The 24,098-nt window shown below is 43.7% G+C and overlaps 1 protein-coding gene across 1 annotated transcript in view; it reads left to right on the top strand.

Annotated features, from left to right (window-relative positions):
- Positions 1-24,098, top strand: part of KPNB1 (karyopherin subunit beta 1) — a 49,520-nt gene that overhangs the window by 5,704 nt on the left and 19,718 nt on the right. The window contains exons 3-10 of the mRNA XM_068263605.1: positions 11,148-11,330; positions 11,428-11,628; positions 13,323-13,475; positions 16,290-16,349; positions 16,450-16,539; positions 16,617-16,727; positions 22,554-22,655; positions 23,039-23,263. Of these exons, the coding sequence (XP_068119706.1) occupies positions 11,148-11,330; positions 11,428-11,628; positions 13,323-13,475; positions 16,290-16,349; positions 16,450-16,539; positions 16,617-16,727; positions 22,554-22,655; positions 23,039-23,263 (1,125 nt within the window). The remainder of the gene's footprint in view (positions 1-11,147; positions 11,331-11,427; positions 11,629-13,322; positions 13,476-16,289; positions 16,350-16,449; positions 16,540-16,616; positions 16,728-22,553; positions 22,656-23,038; positions 23,264-24,098) is intronic.

Below are 24,098 nucleotides of genomic sequence, written 5' to 3'. Positions count from 1 at the left end.
AGCCAGGGATAGGTGGCTGCGGCATAGGTAGCCAGGGATAGGTGTAGCCAGCAGTAGGTGGCTGCGGCATAGGTAGCCAGGGATAGGTGTAGCCAGCAGTAGGTGGCTGCAGCATAGGTAGCCAGGGATAGGTGTAGCCAGCAGTAGGTGGCTGCAGCATAGGTAGCCAGGGATAGGTGTAGCCAGCAGTAGGTGGCTGCAGCATAGGTAGCCAGGGAAAGGTGTAGCCAGCAGTAGGTGGCTGCAGCATAGGTAGCCAGGGATAGGTGGCTGCAGCATAGGTAGCCAGGGATAGGTGTAGCCAGGGATAGGTGGCTGCAGCATAGGTAGCCAGGGATAGGTGTAGCCAGCAGTAGGTGGCTGCAGCATAGGTAGCCAGGGATAGGTGTAGCCAGCAGTAGGTGGCTGCAGCATGTGTAGCCAGCAGTAGGTGGCTGCAGCATAGGTAGCCAGGGATAGGTGTAGCCAGCAGTAGGTGGCTGCAGCATAGGTAGCCAGGGATAGGTGTAGCCAGCAGTAGGTGGCTGCAGCATAGGTAGCCAGGGATAGGTGTAGCCAGCAGTAGGTGGCTGCAGCATAGGTAGCCAGGGATAGGTGTAGCCAGCAGTAGGTGGCTGCAGCATAGGTAGCCAGGGATAGGTGTAGCCAGCAGTAGGTGGCTGCAGCATAGGTAGCCAGGGATAGGTGTAGCCAGCAGTAGGTGGCTGCAGCATAGGTAGCCAGGGATAGGTGGCTGCAGCATAGGTAGCCAGGGAAAGGTATAGCCAGTAGTAGGTGGCTGCAGCATAGGTAGCCAGGGATAGGTGTAGCCAGGGATAGGTGGCTGCAGCATAGGTAGCCAGGGATAGGTGTAGCCAGGGATAGGTGGCTGCAGCATAGGTAGCCAGGGATAGGTGTAGCCAGGGATAGGTGGCTGCAGCATAGGTAGCTGCAGCATAGGTAGCCAGGGATGGGTGTAGACAGGATAGGTGCCTGCAGCATATGTAGTAGGTGCTCCTTTACATGGGTGGCCTAGTCTGTCACTGGAGCAGCGGCATCTGCAGGTGGTGTGGGGGCCTCTTGCTTGGAGGTGTCTTCCGTGCCTGGTGGTGGTGGATGCGAGGAAGGCAGGCAATGTGAGGCGGCTTGGAAGGAGAGGGCTCCCCTGCGTGGGTGGCCGTGCGGTCCGGAAGCAGAGGCGGCTGGAGTGCCGATCAGTGGCGGATGCTCGGTGAGACCCAGCAGTGGGGGCCGCAGAGCTGTGGTGGTCCTGGGGCTTAGCGGGCGGGGACCAGCACGGGCAGCCATGGGGAGCTCCGATCAGTAGGAAGCTGATCAGCAGGAAGTGACGGCGGCAGCGGCGTGTATGGAGCTGGGGCGGCCACGTGGTTAAGATTTCTGGAGTCCGACTGCAGCGAGCCCTGGGTCCCTGGACACTCTGCAAAGCGTCCCTGGAGGCAGGGGGAATCTTTCCCACGGATGCGGTGAGGCCGTCGGGGGAGATGAACAGAGAAGGGTTGGAGCCCTGTGTGCCGGGCAAACGTCTTACAGCGCCATCTTGGTTAAACCGGTATTTTCAAAAAGTGCATGGTATGGTTATTATGCATTTTGAAATCGTGGTATACCGTCATACCAGTATACCGCGGCAACCCTACATGTAATGCACTTTCTAAGTTTTGATTTTAGTGATCTATTTATTTATTTATTTTCCTTTCTATAGTAAAAGAGAATCCTTAGGATTCTCCATTTTAACTGTCTATCTTGAAGCCAATCCTGATGTCATTTTCTCCCTTAATTTGGAGGAGAGTGGGCAATGGATAGTCTTCAAGCACGCCCACCAGCTCTGCAATAGAAAGTGCATTGTCTCAGCATGAGAAATATTGGCCAATCAGAGAGGAACAGAGGGGGTGTGTGGCTTCAGCCAATCAGGCTGCGTTAGTAAATTCTGAGAGGAAAATAAAGAAGCAACAAAGGACAACCCAGCATGCCCTGCAACTTCATTGTACGGCAATGAACCAAATAAGAGTCAGGTAAACTGGGGAATGATCATTTAGTGATTTATTTTTATTTTAACTTTTGCATTGCCTGGTTATCATCCTTATTACTTGTTTACCAGATAAAAATAAAGAATTGATGTTGTGCCTGACAGTTGCACTTTAATGCCTCCTGCAAGTATGAATTTAATTCATCACTTTTCTGATTTGAAGGGGCTGAAATTTGCGAGGTCTGAATCTGACTATTGCAAGGGATAGTCCACTTTGTGAGCTTAGTTTCTTTGTAGCGCACTTTCAAAGTTTTTTCCCAATTTTTTGGACTGACTGACCTTCATTTCTTAAAGTAATGATGGCCACTCGTTTTTCTTTACTTAGAATTTGTATTATGGCAAGAAAAAAGCAGCTAACAGCCTATTCAGTAGGACTATTAGCTGTGTATCCACCTAACTTCTCCACAATGCAACTGATGGTCCCAACCCTTTATAAGGCAAAACATCCCACTTATTAAACCTGACAGGGCACACCTGTGAAGTGAAAACCATTTCAGGTGACTACCTCTTGAAGCTCATCAAGAGAATGCCAAGAGTGTGCAAAGCAGCAATCAAAGCAAAAGGTGGCTACTTTGAAGAACCTAGAATATGACATTTTCAGTTTCACACTTTTTGGTTATGTACTATACTTCCACATGTGTTAATTCATAGTTTGGATGCCTTCAGTGTGAATCTACAATGTTCATAGTCATGAAAATAAAGAAAACTCTTTGAATGAGGTGTCCAAACTTTTGGTCTGTACTGTACATCCAAAGCAATTCCTTTGTTTCCTAAACTCCAATTTTGGTACTAGTTCCCACCTCTTCTGTACCTATGCCCTTTGGGAGGTATGTGATCTGAAAGGCTAATATTTTTGTATTGCACCCATGGCTTTTGCTTCCTCTGGCCACTAGGCTATCAGCTTTTTCTGAAGGTAGCAGGGCTGTGGAGACACGAGTCAGAATCATATGATTTTTGGACCAACTCCATATCCCTGTTAAGTATTCAACTAAGGAGTCGAAGAGGCGGAGCAATTTTGGGTACTCTGTTGGTGGTTTAATAAACTGAGTCTGATAATTTGTGTACTGAGTCCACAGCCCTGGTAGGTAGCAGATGGTGCCTCTATTTGGATATAATGGAGTGACTTTCTTTTGCCTTCAAAGTAGAACCAGCATTCAGGATGGAGTGGAAGCACTAAATGTAAACAGAAGACCTAGCTGTTCAGAACATGCTGATTCTTGTATTCAAGGTTATCCACAGGGGTGCAGGTTCCATGGCTTGAGTGGCATTTTTAACTGCATCATAGAAGTGCAGTTATTCTTTAGAGGACCCGAGGTGGGTTTTAAGAATCCAATTAGCAATACAGAGGCTGGGTCTGCATATAGTACCCAGCCTCTGTTGCTATACCGTCTCTTCACCACCCGGTGCTCTGTTATGCCCCATAAATCAATCGCCGCGCTGGCGACGGCTGTTTGCATGTTAAGTGTCAGTCTGCCGCTCCCCCGCCTCCTCCATAGTGCTGGTCCCTGCCCGCGTCCCTTCCCTCCCTGCTGATTGGAGGGAAGGGATGCGGGTGGGGACCGGCGCTATGAAGACGGGGGAGTGGCAGACTGACACTTCACATGTTAACAGCCGTCGCCAGCACGGCAATTGATTTATGGGGGACAGCAGCGCGCAGAGGGGGCTTGGGGAAACGGTATAGCAACAGAGGCTGGTCATTGTATGCAGAACCAGCCTCTGTATGCTAATTGGAGTCTTAAAACCCACCTCGGGTTCTCTTTAAGCATTTACAAACTTTTTTATAAAGCCTTTCAAGCTTTCTTATCTTCTACCTTAACTAGCAATATGGCCTGGTGCACACCAAAGGAGTTTTTCTGAGCGAGTTTTTAAATCTGCTGCTAATGTTATCCTATGTGTCTGTGCACACTGGAGCAATGAGGTTTTGTAAAAAAAACCCATAGCATTACATTGGGAAGAGCTTTTAGAGGTTTCAAAAGCTCTTCCCAATGTAATGTTATGGGTTTTTTTTTTTTTTTTTTTTTTTTTTTTTTTTTTTACAAAACCTCATTGCTCCAGTGTGCACAGACACCTAGAATAACATTAGTAGCAGATTTAAAAACTCAACGCTCAGAAAAACTCCTCCTCTGGTGTGTTCCAGGCCTAAGTCTGGTTTCATGAGTTGGGAAGCAGGGCTTTGGTGTCGGTACAAAAATCTTCCGACTCAGACTCCTCAGTTTATGAAACTCCGGGTACCCAAAATGGCTGACTCCTCGACTCCTTAGTCTAATACTTACCAGGGCTGTGGATTTTGTACAAAAATCATCCGACTCCCCAGTCTATGAAATCATCGCTTCTAACTCGGACTCTACAGCCCTGTTAGGAAGTAGAAACCGTGCAGATTTGTTAGGATTTGTATCAGCTGTAACAAAGAAACGTTTTTCTGTAAAGGTTATTATGCTGTTGTGCATCTTTTAGAGCAGAGAGGAGGTTCTGAGTTCAGGTCCCCTTTATCCTTCTTGATCCCTGCGGGCGACAGTAAAGGTACCCATAGATTACTCAAGTTGATAGCCGATCAACCATTCAATTCAATACTTAAAATTGAATCCGATGAAAATCTGTGCCGCCAAGAGCATGCCTGAATGGGTACACAGCAGTACCGGCGTGCAATAATCGCAATTGACGAATGTGGCAGAAACCCCCTGCTGCTGTTGTCGTCACGTGTTATAACGCCGGCAGCCATGTTGGGGGTGCAAATGCGGAAGTACGCGGACAGCGTCGGATAAATTAACTTTGGGGGGGGGGGGAGCATAAAACATTAGGGGGGCAGCATCACAAGGTGCCGATTCCTATGACATTTCATGCTGAAATTGATTGGGAATTGGCATGCGGGTTTATGGCGGCCAACAGATCTCTGATCAGAGAGAATCAGATGCCAAAATCGCTAGCTCTATGGGTAACCTTAATTGTACATGTGTATTCATCTGTAGCCTGATCCATAGAAGCCGAGCGTTGCATCTTACACAGCTTAAAGTGAACCAGAGATGGTTAACTAGTGCTTATTTATACTGACCCAGGGCTTTCTCCAGCACCATGAGCAGTGCTAAATCCCTTGCTGTCCTCCTCTGCCCCTCCGTTATGCTGCTATGGCTCCCGGGGATCCAGAAAGTCGCGGCCTTCTGCGCATGCACACCTCTTTGCGCTCCTGCCCCCTGGAGTGTTCGGTGCCTGTGCAGTAGTGCTCATGGAGCTGCTCGTGGGGCTGGAGGAAGCTCCGAGTAAGTATAAATTAAGCCTAGTCTACCATCTCTGGTACACTTTAAAAGATTTGTTTCCAACTTCCTGGTGCCAGATAGTGAAGGGCACCTTCAGGCCTCATTTCCACTATACAACACAGGTGGTTGTGCATAAACACACAGCACAGGTGTTGCCATTGTAATGCTGGTCCCATTCAGTGACTGTGAACGGAACCACACTGTGCTTCACAAAGTATCGCAACACACTGCTCAGCATAGTTGGGCTATACACATCTATAAGCATTGCTGAAATGCACACAGCGACACACAAAGGTCTTCTGGAATTCTTGCTTTGATAGGTCACAACTGTTCTGGCAGTACAATGGGGACCTACAAAATATTAGGCAAGTAATTGTGATGGTTTTTACGGAGAATCTTCTGTTGTTCCTGGGGTATGAATGATTTATGGGAAGTGTGGATAAAGGTACAGGCACGTAGACACCTTTTGACTGATTTCGCTTACCATGGATTGGACCAGATCACTCGAAACATTGCTGGGCTGAGCAAACGCAAAGTCTGCTGTATACCTGACAACGTGCTCTATTGCTTTGTAGGGTGGGGGGTGTGCGTACTTAATGTCATTTGGCCAAGTTGATCTTCCAGGTGGATTGCTTGCAGAACGGCAGTCGGAGGCCGCTTTACACACATAAACAGCTAATGTGTTTATCTGCCGCCTCGGACGACTTTGATCACGTACCTTACAGCTGTGTGGGGGTTGATGGTGGTAGTTCCCTCCAGTTGCGCAAAATGTCGCCTGTATGCAATTTGTAGGCTTTCATTTGGTACTCCAATGAAAAGTCAGTTTTAGCACTTTAGATACTGCTTTTGGTGGTTTAGAACCACAATTAATGGCTGTGCATTTGTTAATCCAACTTCATTTTTCCTTATTCCTCAGGTTTAAAGTAGATAAAGGTGGCCACACACCATACAATTTTCATGCAATCTGGATGTACAATCAATCACAAAGTGCTGTTATGCTGGGAATACACGGTACGTTTCTGTACAGTGTATCGACCAGCTGATCCGGCCAGCTGATAATATTCAGCTGGCCCAATCATGTCGCTCGACCCACGCCTGCTCGGTTCGACGAGCGGCAATCGATCCGCATATATATATATATATATATTTTTTTATTATTATTTTTTAAATCTGTTCAAATATAAGAATGGCAATCAATTTTTCTGACTGGTCAGATTTTTGAATTGTTACAATGTGTTCAACCTTTCAATAAAATGAAAGCTCAATAAATTGATTGGAACTGTACATCAAGTAATTGACAATCCATCACACACCATACAATTATTGAGAAAGTTGGTCTGAAATTTCCAACATGTCCAATTTCCAAAAATTGAAAAAAAGGGAAATCTGATTTCTTAATCAAAAACAAAAAGGTCTCAATTTCTTTTCTCTTTTTCTCCTTGGGACAACCGATCGTAATTATCCAGTTTGGCCTATCTGGACGAGCTTACTCGTCCAAATAGGCACTGCTGCTCCCGCCGCATGGTGCACGCGATCGGCCGCTAGCCCCCCGATCAGTGAATGGGAATATAATTCCCATTCACCGATCTAACTTCCCCGCAGAAAAAACGACGCTTTCTATCCAGAGAGCGCAGTATTTCTGCCCCTAGGAAACCTCTCCTCTGCTTTTTAGTTCCTGGATGCCAGATCATTCGCATCCAGGACTTTTTTCACTGTGGCCAAATGGTAAACTGCACCCACATACATTTTTAATTAAACAAATATAATATTTTACATTTAAAATAAGCAGTTTCCCTCCCACACCAAAAATGACCCACATGTATTTTTTTTTTTTTTTTATAAAAAATGTAACAAAATAAACCAAACAAAAACAGTTACCCAAGGGTCTGAACTTTTTAAATATGCATGTCAAGAGAGTAGGTTATTATAATAATTAAAATTATAAGCTTATAAATAGTGATGGACGCAAATTGAAAAAATGCACCTTTATTTCTAAATGAAATATTGGCACCATAAATTGTGATAGGGAAATCGTTTGAACGGTGTAATAACCGGGACAGATGGGCAAATAAAATGAGTTTTAATTACGGTAGCGTATATTTCAAACTATAATGGCCAAAAACTGAGTTTTTTTTCATTTCTTAATTTTCCTGTTAATGGATTTAGAAAAAAATAATTCTTAGCAAAATGTACGACCCAAAGAAAGCCTAATTAGTGGCGGAAAAAACAAGATATAGATCAATTCATTGTGATAAGTAGCAATAAAGTTATAGGGGAATTAATGGGAGGTGAACGTTGCTCGGATGCATGAGATTTTCGGCACTGTGGTGCTGAGCCGGTTAAAGGATTGGTGAAAAATTGGGTCTTTTTAATTGCATGATGTGGCCACCTTAAAGAGGAACTCCAGTGAAAATAATGTAGTAAAAAAGTGCTTCATTTTTTTACCATTATGTATAAATGATTTAGTCAGTGTTTGCTCATTGTAAAATCTTTCCACTCCCCGATTTACATTGACATTTAGTACATGGTGACATTTTTACTGTGGGCAGGTTATGTAGCTGCTCCTAGCTGTTAGAGACAGCTGCAAACAGCTAATTCCTGTCTGTAAACATTGTTACATTGTGGCAGTTTGCCCAGAGTACCTCGGTACTCAGAGCTTCTTGTGGGAGGGGTTTCAGCACAAAATCAGTCATACAACGCCCCCTGATGGTCTGTTTGTGAAAAGCATTGAATTTCTCATGTAAAAGGGCGTATCAGCTACTGATTGGGATAAAGTTCAATTCTAGGTTGGAGTTTCTCTTTAAGTTATCCAGTAAAACTTGGCATAGATCTTCTGGAAAACTGACCACACCTGCAAAGGCAATTGGTGCCTGCAGATAATGCTGCAGAAGTGTTATGCAGCCTTACTGTTTTGTTATAGTGAGATCCAATACAGATCCACTTAGGCCTTTCAAGGTGTTCTGCTGTTGCTCATTCGGATGTCCTGAAAATCTACTTTGGCAGTTGATCATTTATTCACTAGTTATCTTGTCAGAGTTCTAGCGAGATAACTGCTTGCTAAGTCCAACAAATTGTCATGCTGGTGTATTAAGACGCGTACAGACGCCAATATGTTTTAAACTACGGGACGTCAGAATTGCTCGTGGGGTGATCGTTCTGACAGTTTGCATGTGAGTACAGGCTGTCATCAGGCTGATGAGGCTGGTTGTGACTGATTCGCTTGGCGGATCAGTGAGGGTCACACTGTAGTCACTTCCTGTCTGAATTGGGACTGAGTCAGCTACTTGCATACCTGATATTTAACTCTCTTTCAGGCAGAGAAAGAAAAAAAGGAACACAGCATAGTTATTTGTATGCTAGGCACTGTACGTACCCATGTCTGTCTCATGTCACATGTCCTCTCGGGGTATCCTTTAATATAGCATACCCAGAACATTTTCAAACTCTTGTCCAATCAAAAATGTAGTCTGTAAAAGAAAGACAAACACGCTGGCGGACTCAAAGCGCCAGAGCTGCAGCCACTAGGACGCGCTCTATAGGCAGTAGCAGTGTTAGGGAGACTTGCCTAAGGTCTCCTACCGAATAGGTGCTGGCTTACTGAACAGGCAGAGCCAAGATTTAAACCCTGGTCTCCTGTGTCAGAGGCAGAGCCCTTAACCATTACACATTCCAGACATCTACAGCTTACTTACTACCCCTCCTCTTTTAACTGAGCATGCTCATTTTGACTAAGGTCAGCTTTGAAAAACGCCTCTTCCTTTTCACCTTGGTATCTTCCAATGTTGCTGTGGAAAGGGATGCTCGGCTTAAGAGCAGGAAGGAGTTTTTTTTACTTTGGTTACAGAACCCATCACTGACTTTGGTAAGTAGCAACTACAGAGACTTGTAGTAGCATTCACTACCTGCATCCAATGCAACTTGCATTATTTTTACCTACAATCTAATTCAAAACTAAACCTGACAGGCATTTAGGGTAACCTGCATGTACCTGATTTGCAGGTTTCTTCTCTTAAAGAGACTCTAACAAAACAAAAGTTCCCCTGGGGGGTACTCACCTCTGGAGGGGGAAGTCTCAGGGTCCCAATGAGGCTTCCCCCATCCCTGTAGCTGCAGGCAATTCAGCGCTGGCTCCCCAAAAGCGTCCTGCAATCCTGGCTTGACAAGGCTTGATATATTTACCTTTCCTGGCTCTAGCGGGGGCACTGTTGCGGCTCTCAGCACGGAGATAGGCGGAAATAGCCTATCTCTGTCGGGTCCGCTCTACTACTCAGGCGCAGGAGACTTGCGCCTGCGCAGTAGAGCAGACTGACAGCAATCGGCTATTTCCACCTATCTCCGAGCGGAGAGCAGATACTGTGCCTGTGATGGAGCCGGGAAGGTAAATCTTTACATCCCCGCTGTTCGGAGGGGCACAGCAAGACTGCCGTGGGACACAGGAGGACGAGGGAAGCCTCGATAGGATCAGGAGGCTTCCCCCACCCGAGGTGAGTACTCCCCAGGGGAACTATTTTTTTTTTTTTTGTTACAGGTTTTCTTTAACCGGCTGCACTATTAGCTGTTGGTCTCCTCCCTTCCTATTTTTTAGGTCTACTCGTCATTTCCTTGAAGAATTCTATTTTGCAAGTCAAATTTATGATGTGGGGATATTAATTCAAAATGTCTTAAAGAGAATCTGTATTGTTAAAATCGCTCAAAAGTAAACATACCAGTGCGTTAGGGGACATCTCCTATTACCCTCTGTCACAATTTTGCCGCTCCTCGCCGCATTAAAAGTGGTTAAAAACAGTTTTAAAAAGTTTGTTTGTAAACAAACAAAATGGCCACCAAAACAGGAAGTAGGTTGATGTACAGTATGTCTACACATAGAAAATACATCCATACACAAGCAGGCTGTATACAGCCTTCCTTTTGAATCTCAAGAGATCATTTGTGTGTTTCTTTCCCCCATGCACTGAAGTTTCAGGCTGCTCTTTTCTTCTTGCAAACAGCTTTGCCCTTGTTTGTAATTCCTCAGTATGTGAAAGCCCAGCCAGCTCAGAGGACGATTTATCCAGCTGATTAGAGCAGCTTCTCTCTTATCTAAATAACACACAGGCAGTATGCATAGAGGGGCCAGGAAGGCTGAGTTCATAGCAGAACCACAACACTGAAGAACTTGGCAGCCTTCCAGACACAGGCCGACAAGTCTGACAGGGGAAAGATACATTGATTTATTACAGAGACTGTCATAGTAGAAAGTGCTGCAGTTAGCCAGAACACATTAGGATAGCTTTTGGAACATGTAGGATGATTAAAAACAGGATGCAATTTTTGTTACGGAGTCTCTTTAAGCTTGGCGGGAGGTGCTGACAAAGATCTTGAGTTATTAAAGGGAACTGAGCACCAAACAAAAAGAAAAAATGTACAAAGATCCTCCCCATAAGGTAAGTTCATAACTGTATGCGGTTGGGGGAGCGCCTATGGGGGCTGTTAGTTTAGCAACCCCCCCCCCCCCTTCCTGTTCCTTGGAAGATCACCAGCCCGTCTGCACTTCAAAGAACCTGACTCTGGAGCTTGCCCCTGGCCACAATGCATTTCTGGAGCTCTACATCTCCCTGGAGGAAAACATACACCTCTATGGACTACAGCTCCTGGCATGCATTGCATCTGGGAGCAAGGCAAATTCTTTGAGGTGCAGATGAGATGGAAACCGTTGCAGGATGGAGCTACACTAACAGCCCCCCATAGGTGAGCAATGTCCCCACCCCATGCTCAGTTAATGTTAACCTAGAGAACAGGACAGCTGTCGAGATTGCATCTTCCCTTTTCACCAGTAATCCCTAACAGACATGACCGTCACAGATTTTCACCGTTTATTTATTCTTTTTGTTTAGGCCACCTTCCTGTTGGAGCTCTCAAAAGTGCTGGCAAATCCTGCAAACAGCCAAGTGGCACGAGTTGCTTCTGGTTTACAGATAAAGAATTCCTTAACCTCAAAAGACCCCGATTTGAAGACACAGTATCAACAGCGCTGGTTGGCAATCGATTCAAATGTCCGAAGAGAGATCAAAGCATTGGTATGTGCTAATGGATCCGCCTGAATATTTATTTTTATTTATTTATTTTTAACGTGGCTCTGAATAGTAAACTTTACCTGCTGTGCCTTGTTTGCAGGTTCTGCGTACACTTGGAACAGAAAGCTACAGGCCTAGTTCAGCTTCACAGTGCGTGGCAGGGATAGCCTGTGCGGAAATACCAGTCAACCAATGGCCTCAGCTGATCCCACAGCTTGTTGCCAATGTGACAGACCCACAGAGTACGGAGCACATGAAGGAGTCTACGCTAGAAGCTATTGGATACATCTGCCAGGACATTGTAAGTATATGCCTTTCTTTATATATTTTATTTTTAGGAATTTTCCCAGCTCACAATAACTGTCCGGTCTGTCTAAAATATACTTTTAAGAACAATTGAGTGGGTTGGGGAAGGGGGGGTTGAAAAAATGGAGTAGCTGTCAGGCAACCATTAGGTATAAGAAAAAACCTATCCTGTTATGCAACAAAGGTGGCCAAGCGTTGCAATGCAGTGCATGGCCACCAGCGTTGTTGTGTGCCACACCACTTACCCCATTTCTTTTGATTAACTAGAATGAGAAAGGAAATATATTTTGCAGTGTGATAATACAGGGTTCTCTCTCACTGCAGTTCCTGATGTTTTCACATATTGGACATTGTACAGCATAATGTACTGAATATAGCGAGGTCAGCCCTTACGCACCTATTTTTGGGGGAAGGGGGGGGGTCATGTTTTGTTTACATGCTTTTGTTATACTTGAGTTTTAAAACATTCTGTAAGATAAGTTTCACAATTATATAAGTTTCACAAATATTCTGTAAGATAAGTTTCACCATTCGGGTTGGAGCCAAAAACTATAGCAGTAAGATCTGATTTTTGTGTAATAAAATTGAAAATCCTATTTGCAATACATTTTCCCTTGTTATGTAGACCGTTTATTTCCTCCAGCATATCTTGCACTTCCATTCAAGGCCAAGTGGAGTCAGCTCGAATGCAAATCTTGAGACATGCATGTCTATTTGCATAATGGTCTGCTAGAGTAGCTTAGCAAAAGCAGGAAGGTCGAGTATATGAATCGTCAAATATTGGTGGTAGCTGTGCACTGGGAGGTTGGAAATAATATTTTAGGTCAGCTACACTTCAAAATACCAGTGGGCTACTTTTTTTTTTTTTTTTTAAAGTCAAGCTCAGGATGAAAAGCCGCAGAACAGTGTGGTAATCCTGTGCCTGAATGAGTTTTATGCAGGAGCTGCTGCAGACCTCTCTGAGGTATGTTTTTCTTGTTTTTTTTTTAGGGTCTAAAAGCTTGTGAAAAATTGTATGGCTTTTAGACCTTTAAATCTGGAAATAATCATAACGCCAGGGAAGTTAAGTTGCATGATTCTGACACTACTGCAACCAAAGAAATCAGCAGGACTTCCAGGCAACTGGTATTGTTTAAAGGGAACCTGAAGTGAGCATATGGTGGCTGGCATTTCCTTCTAAAAACTCCTCCGAGTGTCTGAATGGGCTTGCGTTCCCAGTTCTGATAGAATTTGAGTTTGCGTTAGAGAGCACTCTTGCTGCAAGAGGTCTTCATCATCCGGTTAGAGGACTTACGAGGCATTCCGCATAGACGCGAGTGCGGCTGCGCAGCTCTACGCCCCCCCCAGCTCCGGCGGCCATTTTACATGAGGCAGGCGAGCCTGACCCGAGCTGCGGGGGGGATGGGGACGGGTGCGATGCGATTGAACAGCGGGGACTCGGCAGAAGTGCGCGTCCTCTGTGCATTCAGATTTGATGCACGTACTTAACTTTTTTTTTTTTTTTCCCTCGTAAGTCATTTTAAGTAACCAATTCAAGCACAGTTATGGCACTAGCATCTTTACTTTAATAGGTAATACCATTAATTCCACTCAGTAAACCTAGTTCAACTAATGCTTTGTACATAAGTGTGTGATTCTGATTTACTAATGTGATATTTTTGATTTTATTTGTATGTAATTTTCGTTTAGGACCCAGAGCAGCTGCAACACAAATCTAATGAAATCCTGACGGCAATTATCCAGGGTATGAGAAAAGAGGAGCCAAGCAACAATGTCAGACTAGCAGCCACAAATGCCCTGCTCAACTCCCTAGAGTTTACAAAATCCAACTTTGACAAAGAGGTGAGCTAGCCTAATCATATGTTTCCTGAGACATCTGCCTCCTTTTTGAATAGTTTTTCATTATTATTATTATTATTGAGGGAGCTCAGCACTGTGATTGGGAAACAGAGAATTTGTGGAATTGCTAAGTTTGCAGCAAATAGTTGTGATGCTTGAACCAGCTATTGTTCTCGTTACTGATGGATTTAACTTGGCCAAACTTTGTGGTATGTTTTCTGTGCCTTCCTCACTGCAGCCCACACCTGCACAAAAAGTAATTTCACTCTAGTAATGTAGTGCTGTAAATGAAAATAGAGAGATACTATATAACTTTTTTTTTGTGTGTGTGCAGTATTGAAATGTAGTTGATGTCACAAATTGCACCAGTTGTTTTAAAGCAAACCTGTGAGGTTATGTAAGAGAAAAGGATAGACTGCAGTGAAGTCCAGATTAAACAAGAAAACCATTTTGAAGATCATCCCTTTGTCCGCAATATTGGACAATGGATATACTGCAAAAATTGAGCTTTGAAGCCTAACCCTTTTCAGTACATCCCTTAATGTTATGGAGTTTATGGACTTTTAATTGCTTTAATGATATGTGGCAGGAATGCCGTGGGGGGGAAATGTTTTTTAAGACTTTTTGCATCCACTTTGCCTAGGTATCCACATAGTGGCACAGCTATTTAAAGAACAAGCGACGCCCATGCTAACCTAGAAATAAAAAACACATAAGTAGATAAATACTACTTCTACTTGCATAACATGTATTGTGCTATCCGCGTACTGTGAATTTTATAAAGGAAAAGCAGAAACTCCTATTCTAGGCAGTGGCCATCTTGCCAAGCTAATGCTGACCTCATATCCTCCCTGACTCTTGTCCCCCCCCCCCTCCCTTCTCTTGCTCCCCCCCCCCCCCCCCCTCCCTTCTCTTGCTCCCCCCCCCTTCTCTTGCTCATTGTGTATTCATTAGCTCCTCCCAGAGTCTTCACACTCCCACTGAGGTATATACTAGGAACTACACTGTCTTATCCTCCAATCGCTGAGTCACCTCAGCCTTGCTTGTAAACACAAGTAATCAGAGGGTTTGTCAGATAAGAAGCTGGCAGGGAAATAAATGGAAGAGGAGGAATATATTATAGATAAAAAGAACTCCCAGCATTCAACTCTTTGGCACTAGGACCCAGGGCTGTGGAGTCGGAGTCGGGCAATTTTGGGTGCCCGGAGTCGGGAAAAATGCACCGACTCCGACTCCTAATGAATTTGTAACTGTAATTAAAATAGAAAATATGCTAAAATGTTCTATTTCTCAGATAATAGTCATTAAAAATAATGTGTATATATACAGTAATAGCTGTGCTTAGGCCACAAAATGAAATAAACCAATCAAAATTAGTTACTTGTGCTGCTTCAATAAAGCAGTCCCCGTATTTTTAAGGTCAGATATACATATCTGATTGTGACTGTATATATGATGCGTACACAGGAATCTCTTATATATACTAAATAACATCTATGCTGTAAGAATAAAGCCTGATGTGTAGCTGTGTCACTAATAGAGATGGTCAATGAGATGGAAATAATTCTGCACTGATGCTGATTTATGCAAATGTATGCACTCCCTTTGCTGATGAAATCAAATAATTTGATATGTTATTAAAATTTAGTTTGGTGACTACAAATTAAAGGGTACCTGAGACGGATGAAAAGTAAAGTTTTATACATACCTGGGGCTTCCTCCAGCCCCCTTCAGGCTAATCAGTCCCTCACTGTCCTCCACCACCCGGATCTTCTGCTATGAGTCCTGGTAATTCAGCCAGTCAGCGCAGTCCGGCCGCATGCCACTCCCACAGCCAGGAACATTCTGCACCTGCGCAATAGTGCTGCACAGGTGTAGTATGCTCCTAGCGGTGGAGTGTGTTCATGCGCACTACGCCTGACTGGCTCAAGTACCTGGACTCATAGCAGAAGATCCAGGTGGTGGAGGAGGACAACGAGGGACTGATTATTCTGAAGGCGGCTGGAGGAAGCCCCAGGTATGTATAAAACTTTAATTTCATCTGTCTCAGGTTTACTTTGTTACACAGTAGTACTATACTCTACATATACACTCCTCACATAGCTGCAGGGAATCCACTGAGAATGCTGTGCACATTGAACACAGAGGTGTTGTCTGTTTACAATCTCCTCATTCCCCTGCAGAGTACCTGCACATCATTCTTACATGTACCCACACTTACATTGCCTAGGGCCTGATAGATGTTCTTTGTTCCGGTTTGTACCTTTTACAAGTACTATTACTAAGGACTAGTTTTAGTCTAAAGGGAATAAATATAGTAGTCTACATATCCTTCTCACTTCAGTTGTCTTGTAAAATTCCTAAGCGTTGGCAGTTATGAGACAAATTTCATGTTACATACTTTTAATCAACAAAATTGTAATATGCAAATTAGAGGAGTCGGAGTCGGTGGAATCCTAAACTGAGGATTTGGAGTCGGTGGATTTTTGGACCGACTCCACAGCCCTGCTAGGACCAGTGCTCCTAAAGTATGTGATAACTCCAAACCATAACAGCAGAAAAAGTTTTGCAAGTTTTGAATGCAGGACTAGCATCTATATCACTCAATACACTCAGACCAGTTGCTGTTGAAATTTGATTTTTATGGTGACAATACCGCTTTAATGTAGTGACTGTGATTTGCTAGTATAAGGTTGTATGTTTACTTTTGTTGAGTGAATGATTCTTCCTGAATGCAAGGTGGGGTTTCTGACCTGAACAGGTTTGATGTTGGGAGTACTTCTCACCATACTGTTTGATTTGTGTTTTTGTTTTAAGGCTGAAAGGCACTATATAATGCAAGTGGTTTGTGAAGCAACACAGTGTCCTGATACAAGGGTGAGTTATCTTTCCAGTGTCTGATTAGCTGTTGCAGATTAAGCTGTTTGTTTGTTTGCTCTCTCTCCTTCCCAGTTTTATTTGTGTTTTGCTTCTGTAGGTACGTGTGGCTGCCCTGCAGAACCTGGTGAAGATAATGTCCTTATACTATCAGTATATGGAAACCTATATGGGACCTGCATTATTTGCTGTGAGTATGCAATTCTTGGCCGGCAACAGATTCTTAATTTGAGAAATGCATGGTGTGACTCATCCTGTGTCCTGCAGATCACTGTGGAGGCAATGAAGAACGATATTGATGAAGTGGCGCTGCAGGGAATTGAGTTCTGGTCCAACGTTTGCGATGAGGAAATGGATCTGGCAATTGAAGCAACTGAGGTAATTGAGGTCCTGTTAAACTGCGTAGAAATGGCTGACATAGTCTTCTCTCCTGCTAATTGCAGTTATAATTGTCTATGCTTAATAACTGTACTCCCAGGTTAAGGGTGCAGTAACTGCAAAAAGTAGTGTAATCCTTTTTTGTCAGAAGAGCTAGTACAGAGAAGTAAGCTCTCTTTGGAGGGTTAAACAGGCTGGGCCAAGGTTGAGGAAATTTGAGGCACTCTTGCAAGGTACATTTGCGGATCCATCTGCTCTACTCAGAAGTGTAAGAATTGCATAAAGCCGATGACTGGCACTACATGACATCTGATAGGTTCACTTTCTTGAATTCCTACAAATGTTAACCGTGCTCAGTTCTGAACCTTTTTGTGCTAAGTTCTTATATATAACAATCTCATGAAATGCACTGCAGCCTGGTAATTCAGGCGGTTCGCTCCAATCAGATACGTGGGATATCTTCAATCAATGTAAAATGTAAATGGCAGCGCTCAGTAATAGTTCATACATAAGATTCATCAAATTTCTGAGGTGAGGGCCCCCCCTTTCATAGAGCAAATCACCAGTTGTTGCGGCTAGACCGGCCTGTCGGCACTTCTTGGGTATAAGGCCACCCCACTGCCTCCAATGGCAAATCGCCGTCTATTCACAATCCTCTGAAGGATTGGCAGTGAGATAAAAACATGGAGTGCTGGTCCAAATGGGACATTCACATGCAGATTGGAATCCCATGCTTTTCTTTGTTCCCAGCACCATGTGGACTACTGGCCAGGTGTCTCTCCCCCTCTGTTTACGCACCGCTGCTTTTGCTACACGTGATGGGATGTACCACCTAAAGTGTAGGGGAGGGTCACCCCTATTGGAGGCAGTGGGATGGCCTTGTATCCCAGAAGCACTGACGGGCAGGCCTGGCCGCAACATCAGAGCTACTATTACTTAGCGCTACCATTTACATTTTACTCTTTCTTGAATTGTTTAGAACTGTGTGATTGTGGCCTCCCATTGTTTTTATCAGATCATGTTGTCTAAGGATGACAAGTTCATGCACCACACAGAACATATTGTGTTGATCATGACTTTCTGAAGACAGCAGAATCAAGATGCTTATAGTTTTTACCAGTCATATTTTGTAACCACTATAAGATGTATTATAAAATTACAGTAAATTTTATCATTTGTGTACTTGGTCGTTATTAAAGTAACATAAATTGGGTCCTGAATAAAAATGCAGTGTACGTGTTAGATTTTGCTTCAGTTTTTGAAATTTGAGCTTATAACTGCCGCTGTTTACAAAGCTCAATAGAGGTGTTACGTTTATAATTTAGAAAATGTACTTGTAGAATCGGGGGTCAGTTCTGAACCCTGTAACGATAGCAATAGTCACCACAGACTTGGTGCTTTTATCAGTGTACGCTTAGTGTAACAACCTATACTGTGCATGCTTGTATCTAAAAATGGAGAGAAAGTGTGCCAGCCTAGGGGAACTTAAAATTGTCTAATTTTGGGGTGTTCAGCACACATTAATATTTCTCCAGAGATGCGCAGTGAGCAAGTCAAGGATTGATACAGTGGTTTGCAAAAGTATTTGGCCCCTTTGAAGTTTTCCACATTTTATTCATATTACTGCCACAAACATGAATCAATTTTATTGGAATTCCACATGAAAAACCAATACAAAGTGGTGTACAGATGAGAAGTGGAACGAAAATCATACATGATTCCAAACATTTAAAAAAACAAAACTGCAAAGTGGGGTGTGCGTAATTATTCAGCCCCCTGAGTCAATACTTTGTAGAACCACCTTTTTGCTGCATTTACAGCTGCCAGTCTTTTAGGGTATGTATCTACCAGCTTTGCACATCTAGAGACTGAAATCCTTGCCCATTCTTCTTTGCCAAACAGCTCCAGCTCAGTCAGATTAGATGGACAGCGATTGTGAACAGCACTTTTCAGATCTTGCCACAGATTCTCGATTGGATTTAGATCTGGACTTTGACTGGGCCATTCTAACACATGGATATGTTTTGTTTTAACCCATTCCATTGTTGCCCTGGCTTTATGTTTAGGGTCGTTGTCCTGCTGGAAGGTGAACATCCGCCCCAGTCTCAAGTCTCTTGCAGACTCCAAGAGGTTTTCTTCCAAGATTGCCCTGTATTTGGCTCCATCCATCTTCCCATTAACTCTGACCAGCTTCCCTGTCTCTGCTGAAGAGAAGCACCCCAGAGCATGATGCCGCCTCCACCATATTTGACAGTGGGGATGGTGTGTTCAGAGTGATGTGCAGTGTTAGTTTTCCGCCACACATAGCACATTGCATTTTGGCCAAAAAGTTCCATTTTGGTCTCATCTGACCAGAGCACCTTCTTCCACATGTTTGCTGTGTCCCCCACATTGCTTGTGGCAAACTGCAAACAGGACTTCTTATGCCTTTCTGTTAACAATGGCTTTCTTCTTGCTACTCTTCCATAAAGGCCAACTTTGTGCAGTGCACAATTAATAGTTGTCGTATGGACAGATTCCACCACCTGAGCTGTAGATCTCTGCAGCTCATCCAGAGTCACCATGGGCTTCTTGACTGCATTTCTGATCAGCGCTCTCCTTGTTCGGCCTGTGAGTTTAGGTGGACGGCCTTGACTTGGTACGTGTACAGTTGTGCCATACTCCCATTTCTGAATGATCGCTTGAACAGGCTCCAAGGGATGTTCAAGGCTTTGGAAATCTTTTTGTAGCCTAAGCCTGCTTTAAATTTTTCAATAACTTTATCCCTGACCTGTCTGGTATGTTCTTTGGACTTCAGGGTGGTGTTGCTCCCAATATTCTCATGCTAGGCATACACAGTACGTTTTGTACTGCTGAATCGAGCCGCTGGCTCGATTCCGGCTCGTCCCCGTTCTGTTCGTTTTCTTCTATTCTGCCCGCGGAATCGATCCAGCGGGTGATCGGGTACGTTGGATTTTATCAATCGAGCCATCAGCGGCTCGATTGAGCGGTACAAAAACGTACCGTGTATGCCCAGCATTAGACAACTTCTGAGGCCATCACAGAGCAGCTGTATTTGTACTGACCTTAGATTACACACAGGTGCACTCTTTAATCATTAGCACTCATCAGGCAATGTCTATGGGCAACTGACTGCACTCAGACCAAAGGGGGCTGAATAATTATGCACACCCCGCTTTGAAGTTATTTATTGGTAAAAAATGTTTGGAATCGTGTGAGTTTTTTTGTTCCACTTTTCACAGGTACACCGCTTTGTATTGGTCTTTCACATGGAATTCCAATAAAATTGATTCATGTTTCTGACAGTAATATGACAAAATGTGGCAAACTTAAATGGGGCTGAATACTTTTGCAAACCACTGTACATGCACAGTAGATGGCTCTGGCTAATATGAGTTTCCTGGGAGGGGGAATTAGATTTGCCATCCTGCCATGCAAGCAGCACAGCAAGTTGTCTAGGGTGCTGCTGACACAGATGCTGCTGTGGGGGATGTTGGAATGATTCAGCGTTGATTCCACAACTCCCACAGTGCAATATTTTAAAATGCATAAAATGGGTTATTTTCTCTCGTCTTTTGTATTTAGTTGTCCAGAAACCTGTCAGATACTTTTATTTCCCTATATGGCTCCTTTTTTTTTAAACCATTTTTACCTGTTCTCTTGAGTAAAGATGGCAGACTCCATTTTTACTTTAATCTGTTAGTGAGTTGATGGCAATAAAGGTATTACATCTCTCATTATCAAGTGGAACAAGCATTATGTAGTGAAAGCAAGTACTTATAGCTTGAGGAAGGTAGTAATTACCTAGACGTCACTGATTATATGTGTAAATGTGGCTTGAAGGTTGTCCTTTCTAAAATGCTGCTAAGTACTGACTGTCATTTTTAGATGTTTGACGCAATTGACCATGATGAAGCTATAATACTTTATGTAATTAGAACTTGTTTTTGAGGAACATTAATTACAGGGCTCTTTTTTTTACAAGACTTATGCGAGCCATACACTGTTGAAGAGAGGCCCAGAATGGCAAACAATCTATTACACCTTGATCAGAAATAAATTGGGTTTTATTTTTCTACTGCATTATCTGTATTTTGATTGGATTTTTGGAGACCTCTGAGAATAAATCAGACTGATAACGTACCGAAAAACAGTAAAATGCTACGTGGCTGCGGATCACTTGCTCAACACAGATTTTTCAACTACCTGAAACTTGAATGGGCGGTAATTGATTGGGCATGTTAAAGGTTGAGAAGGAAAAAATGGGTGTCTGTAGTGCCGCGGAAAGAAGGGTGCCGTCATCTGCGGCAGTGATAAAAGCCGCAGTTAGAGTAGTTTTAGACGCCCAATTAAAATAGTAGGTGCTGGGGTTTCATAGTGCTGCAATTTGCATAGTGTGTAGTCCCAGTTCCTGCTATTTTATTGGTAGTCTCCGGGGGCCCAAATTTCCGCCTGTTGCCGCTAATAGAAGGGGGAAGGGAGATTCTTTAACGTGAACCAGACACAAAGCACCCTCATGTATTTTACCATATATATCAGTTGGAACATTAGAGAAAACACCTACTCTGCTCAGCCTGGCTTTGCTCAGGAATCATAGCTGAGTCTGTCTTCTTTGATGTCTTTTCAAGCCCAAGCCTGCCCCCTTCTGGCTCTGCTATGCCAAAATGATTCCGGAGCAAAGCCAGACTGAATGCTCAGTTGGAAATTTTTATCAGGCTGATAACAAGCACGCTGAGCAGTGAAGGATAAAACAGAGCAGGGTAGGTGTTTTCTGTTTCTCACTGATATATATGGTAAAATACATGAGGGTGCTTTGTCTCTGGTTCACTTTAAAGCAAAGGTCCCCAACACTATCCTCAACCAGCAGTACATGGTGGGCAGAAAACCATACACAATCAAAGGTGGGGTAATTGGTGTCTCAGCAGAGCTGATAAACTACCTCTGGATTTGCACAAAACATGCAGTGTTGGTAGGCCTTCAGGACAGGGTTGGGAAACACTGCTTTAAAGGACAACTGTGATGAGAGGGCTATAGAGGCTGCCATTTTTCTTTTCAAACCATACCAGTTCCTTGGCTGTCTTGTTGATCCTCAGTCTCTAATACTGTTAAGAGTTTTATGCTGGGCATACACGGGTCGATCCAGCAGCCGATTAGCCGCCGAATCGACCCCCGCTCGTCTGCGCATGGATCGATTGCCGCTCGTCCCCACCGGCGCTTCATTATCAGAGCTAGATTCCCTGCCATTGTCCGCCGGTGGGAGTCGAGCGGCTTGATCGGGCTAGCTGAATATTATCAGCTGGTCGATACACTACAGAAACGTACCGTGTATCACCAGCATTAGGAGTCGGTAGAGGGAGGGTTCTGTGTGAGTAGAGTTAGGTTAGGTCATAGTAAAATATGGGTAAACGTTACCCATATTTTACTATTGGAATGAAGTAGAATATTAGTTTTACTGATCTTCTGTTAGCAGCAATAATATCCAGTGCTTTTTATTATTATTTTTTTTTATTTTTTTCCCACATGCCTTTTAGTGTGTGTGTGTGTGTGTGTGTGTGTAGCTTTGGTGCTGATGGTGCCAACTTAGATAAATGAGCATCTGCCGTAAGGGGTGAAGTTATGTTTATGCATTCTTTTAGAAACCGTTTGATGTATTTAGTACTTCCTGTATTAACATGTAACAACTGAAAGTTGCTATGGTAAGACTGTACACTGTATATATCAATGCACTGCATATGTCACATGTGATTTAATTTCTTCAATGTAAGATCCTGCTTGAGAGACTTTATGGACTACCCAAACTCATCTATTCGTTGTTTTTCTCTTCAGGCAGCAGAACAGGGGAGACCTCCAGAACACACCAGCAAGTTCTATGCGAAGGGGGCGTTGCAGTACCTTGTTCCCATTCTAACACAGACTCTCACAAAACAGGTGAACAGAAATTCCATCTTCTGTAATGAGGATTTGAAGCATGAAAACGCCAGCTTAGTCTAGTTACTATGAACCAGAAGAACTTGTAGTGTCGGCACCAATAGACCTTTCAAGATGGTTGGACCCTCCTGTGGTGTGCACACGTGGTTAACAGTATTCTAATGTAACAGTAGAAGGCAGACGATGCACCATCCACAATGCTCAAGAGGTTTATTTGGGGTTGCTGCGAAATGGCTGTTGGGCTGTTTTCTATTATTACCTTAGTCTAGTTACAGGCTTTTTTGACTAGCGGACCTTCAGCCCTGCTTAGGGCTCTAACGAGTGCCCATCCCTTTTAAAACCTCAAATTGAATTTGAATCTGTTTCTTGGTCTTCGCTTCCAGGATGAGAATGATGACGATGATGACTGGAACCCTTGCAAGGCTGCTGGAGTGTGCCTCATGTTACTTGCCACCTGCTGCGAGGACGATATTGTGCCTCATGTCTTGCCCTTCATCAAAGAACACATTAAGAACCTGGACTGGCGTTACCGAGATGCTGCAGTTATGGCTTTTGGATGTATTTTAGAAGGACCAGAAGCCAGCCAGCTGAAGCCTTTAGTTATCCAGGTGAGCCTCTCCTTTTTAACTACCTCCCCTGCTTGTGCGTTGGGTCTAAGGATGACAAGTTCATGCACCACACTGAAGTGCTGTGTTGATTATGACTTTCTGAAGACTTTAAAATTACAAAATTTCATCTCGTTCTGAATGTGGTGATTTGGTATAAAAGTTACTGCTGGGCACCCAGAAATGTTTCTTTTTTCTTATGCCCCCTTTGTACCTCATGCCCCCTTTTACCTCCTTTTTGTGTCTGCCTCTGTCCTCTATGCCCCTTTGTGTCCCCGTGTCCACTGCATAGGCACAGTACAGGGAGTCAAATCAAAAAATCCGTTCCAGTTTTTCACTGGTTCAGCTCTGCGCTCCCATTCACAATCTCTATACAATGATCTTTTAGAAAGATGCTTTTACAAGTTAAAGTACACTTCACGTAAAATCAGATGAGTTAGCAGCTACTTCAAACGGCATTTCATCTAGATCAATAGTGCACAAAAATTGTGTTAACCAGTCTAAAACATAAAGTTCCAATATAGCGACTTCTGCTGCACTGCTTTTTTTAAAATCGACATTAAAACAACTTGACCAGCGCTGCAATCTCTTGTATGTCACTCCAACACCTAATGGAGAGTGACTTACCGAGTCAGGTGGACCACCAGTGACAATGATCTTATGCGCATGCAAGGCATTTACAAGCTCTCCTCGCCTATAGCTTTAGCTCCACTCCTGCTGCCGTCACCATATATCAGCGAGATCCCGTGGTAGATTCACTGAATGTTGTCCTCAAATGAAATATATTTTTTCATTTGAGGACAACATTAAGTGAATCTACTGCGGGATCCCACTGATA

Source organism: Hyperolius riggenbachi, chromosome 12, assembly GCF_040937935.1.
Source record: "Hyperolius riggenbachi isolate aHypRig1 chromosome 12, aHypRig1.pri, whole genome shotgun sequence".
NCBI lineage: Eukaryota > Metazoa > Chordata > Amphibia > Anura > Hyperoliidae > Hyperolius > Hyperolius riggenbachi.
The sequence above is the reverse complement of the archived record's forward strand: the minus strand, read 5'-3'. Positions and strand labels throughout refer to the sequence as shown.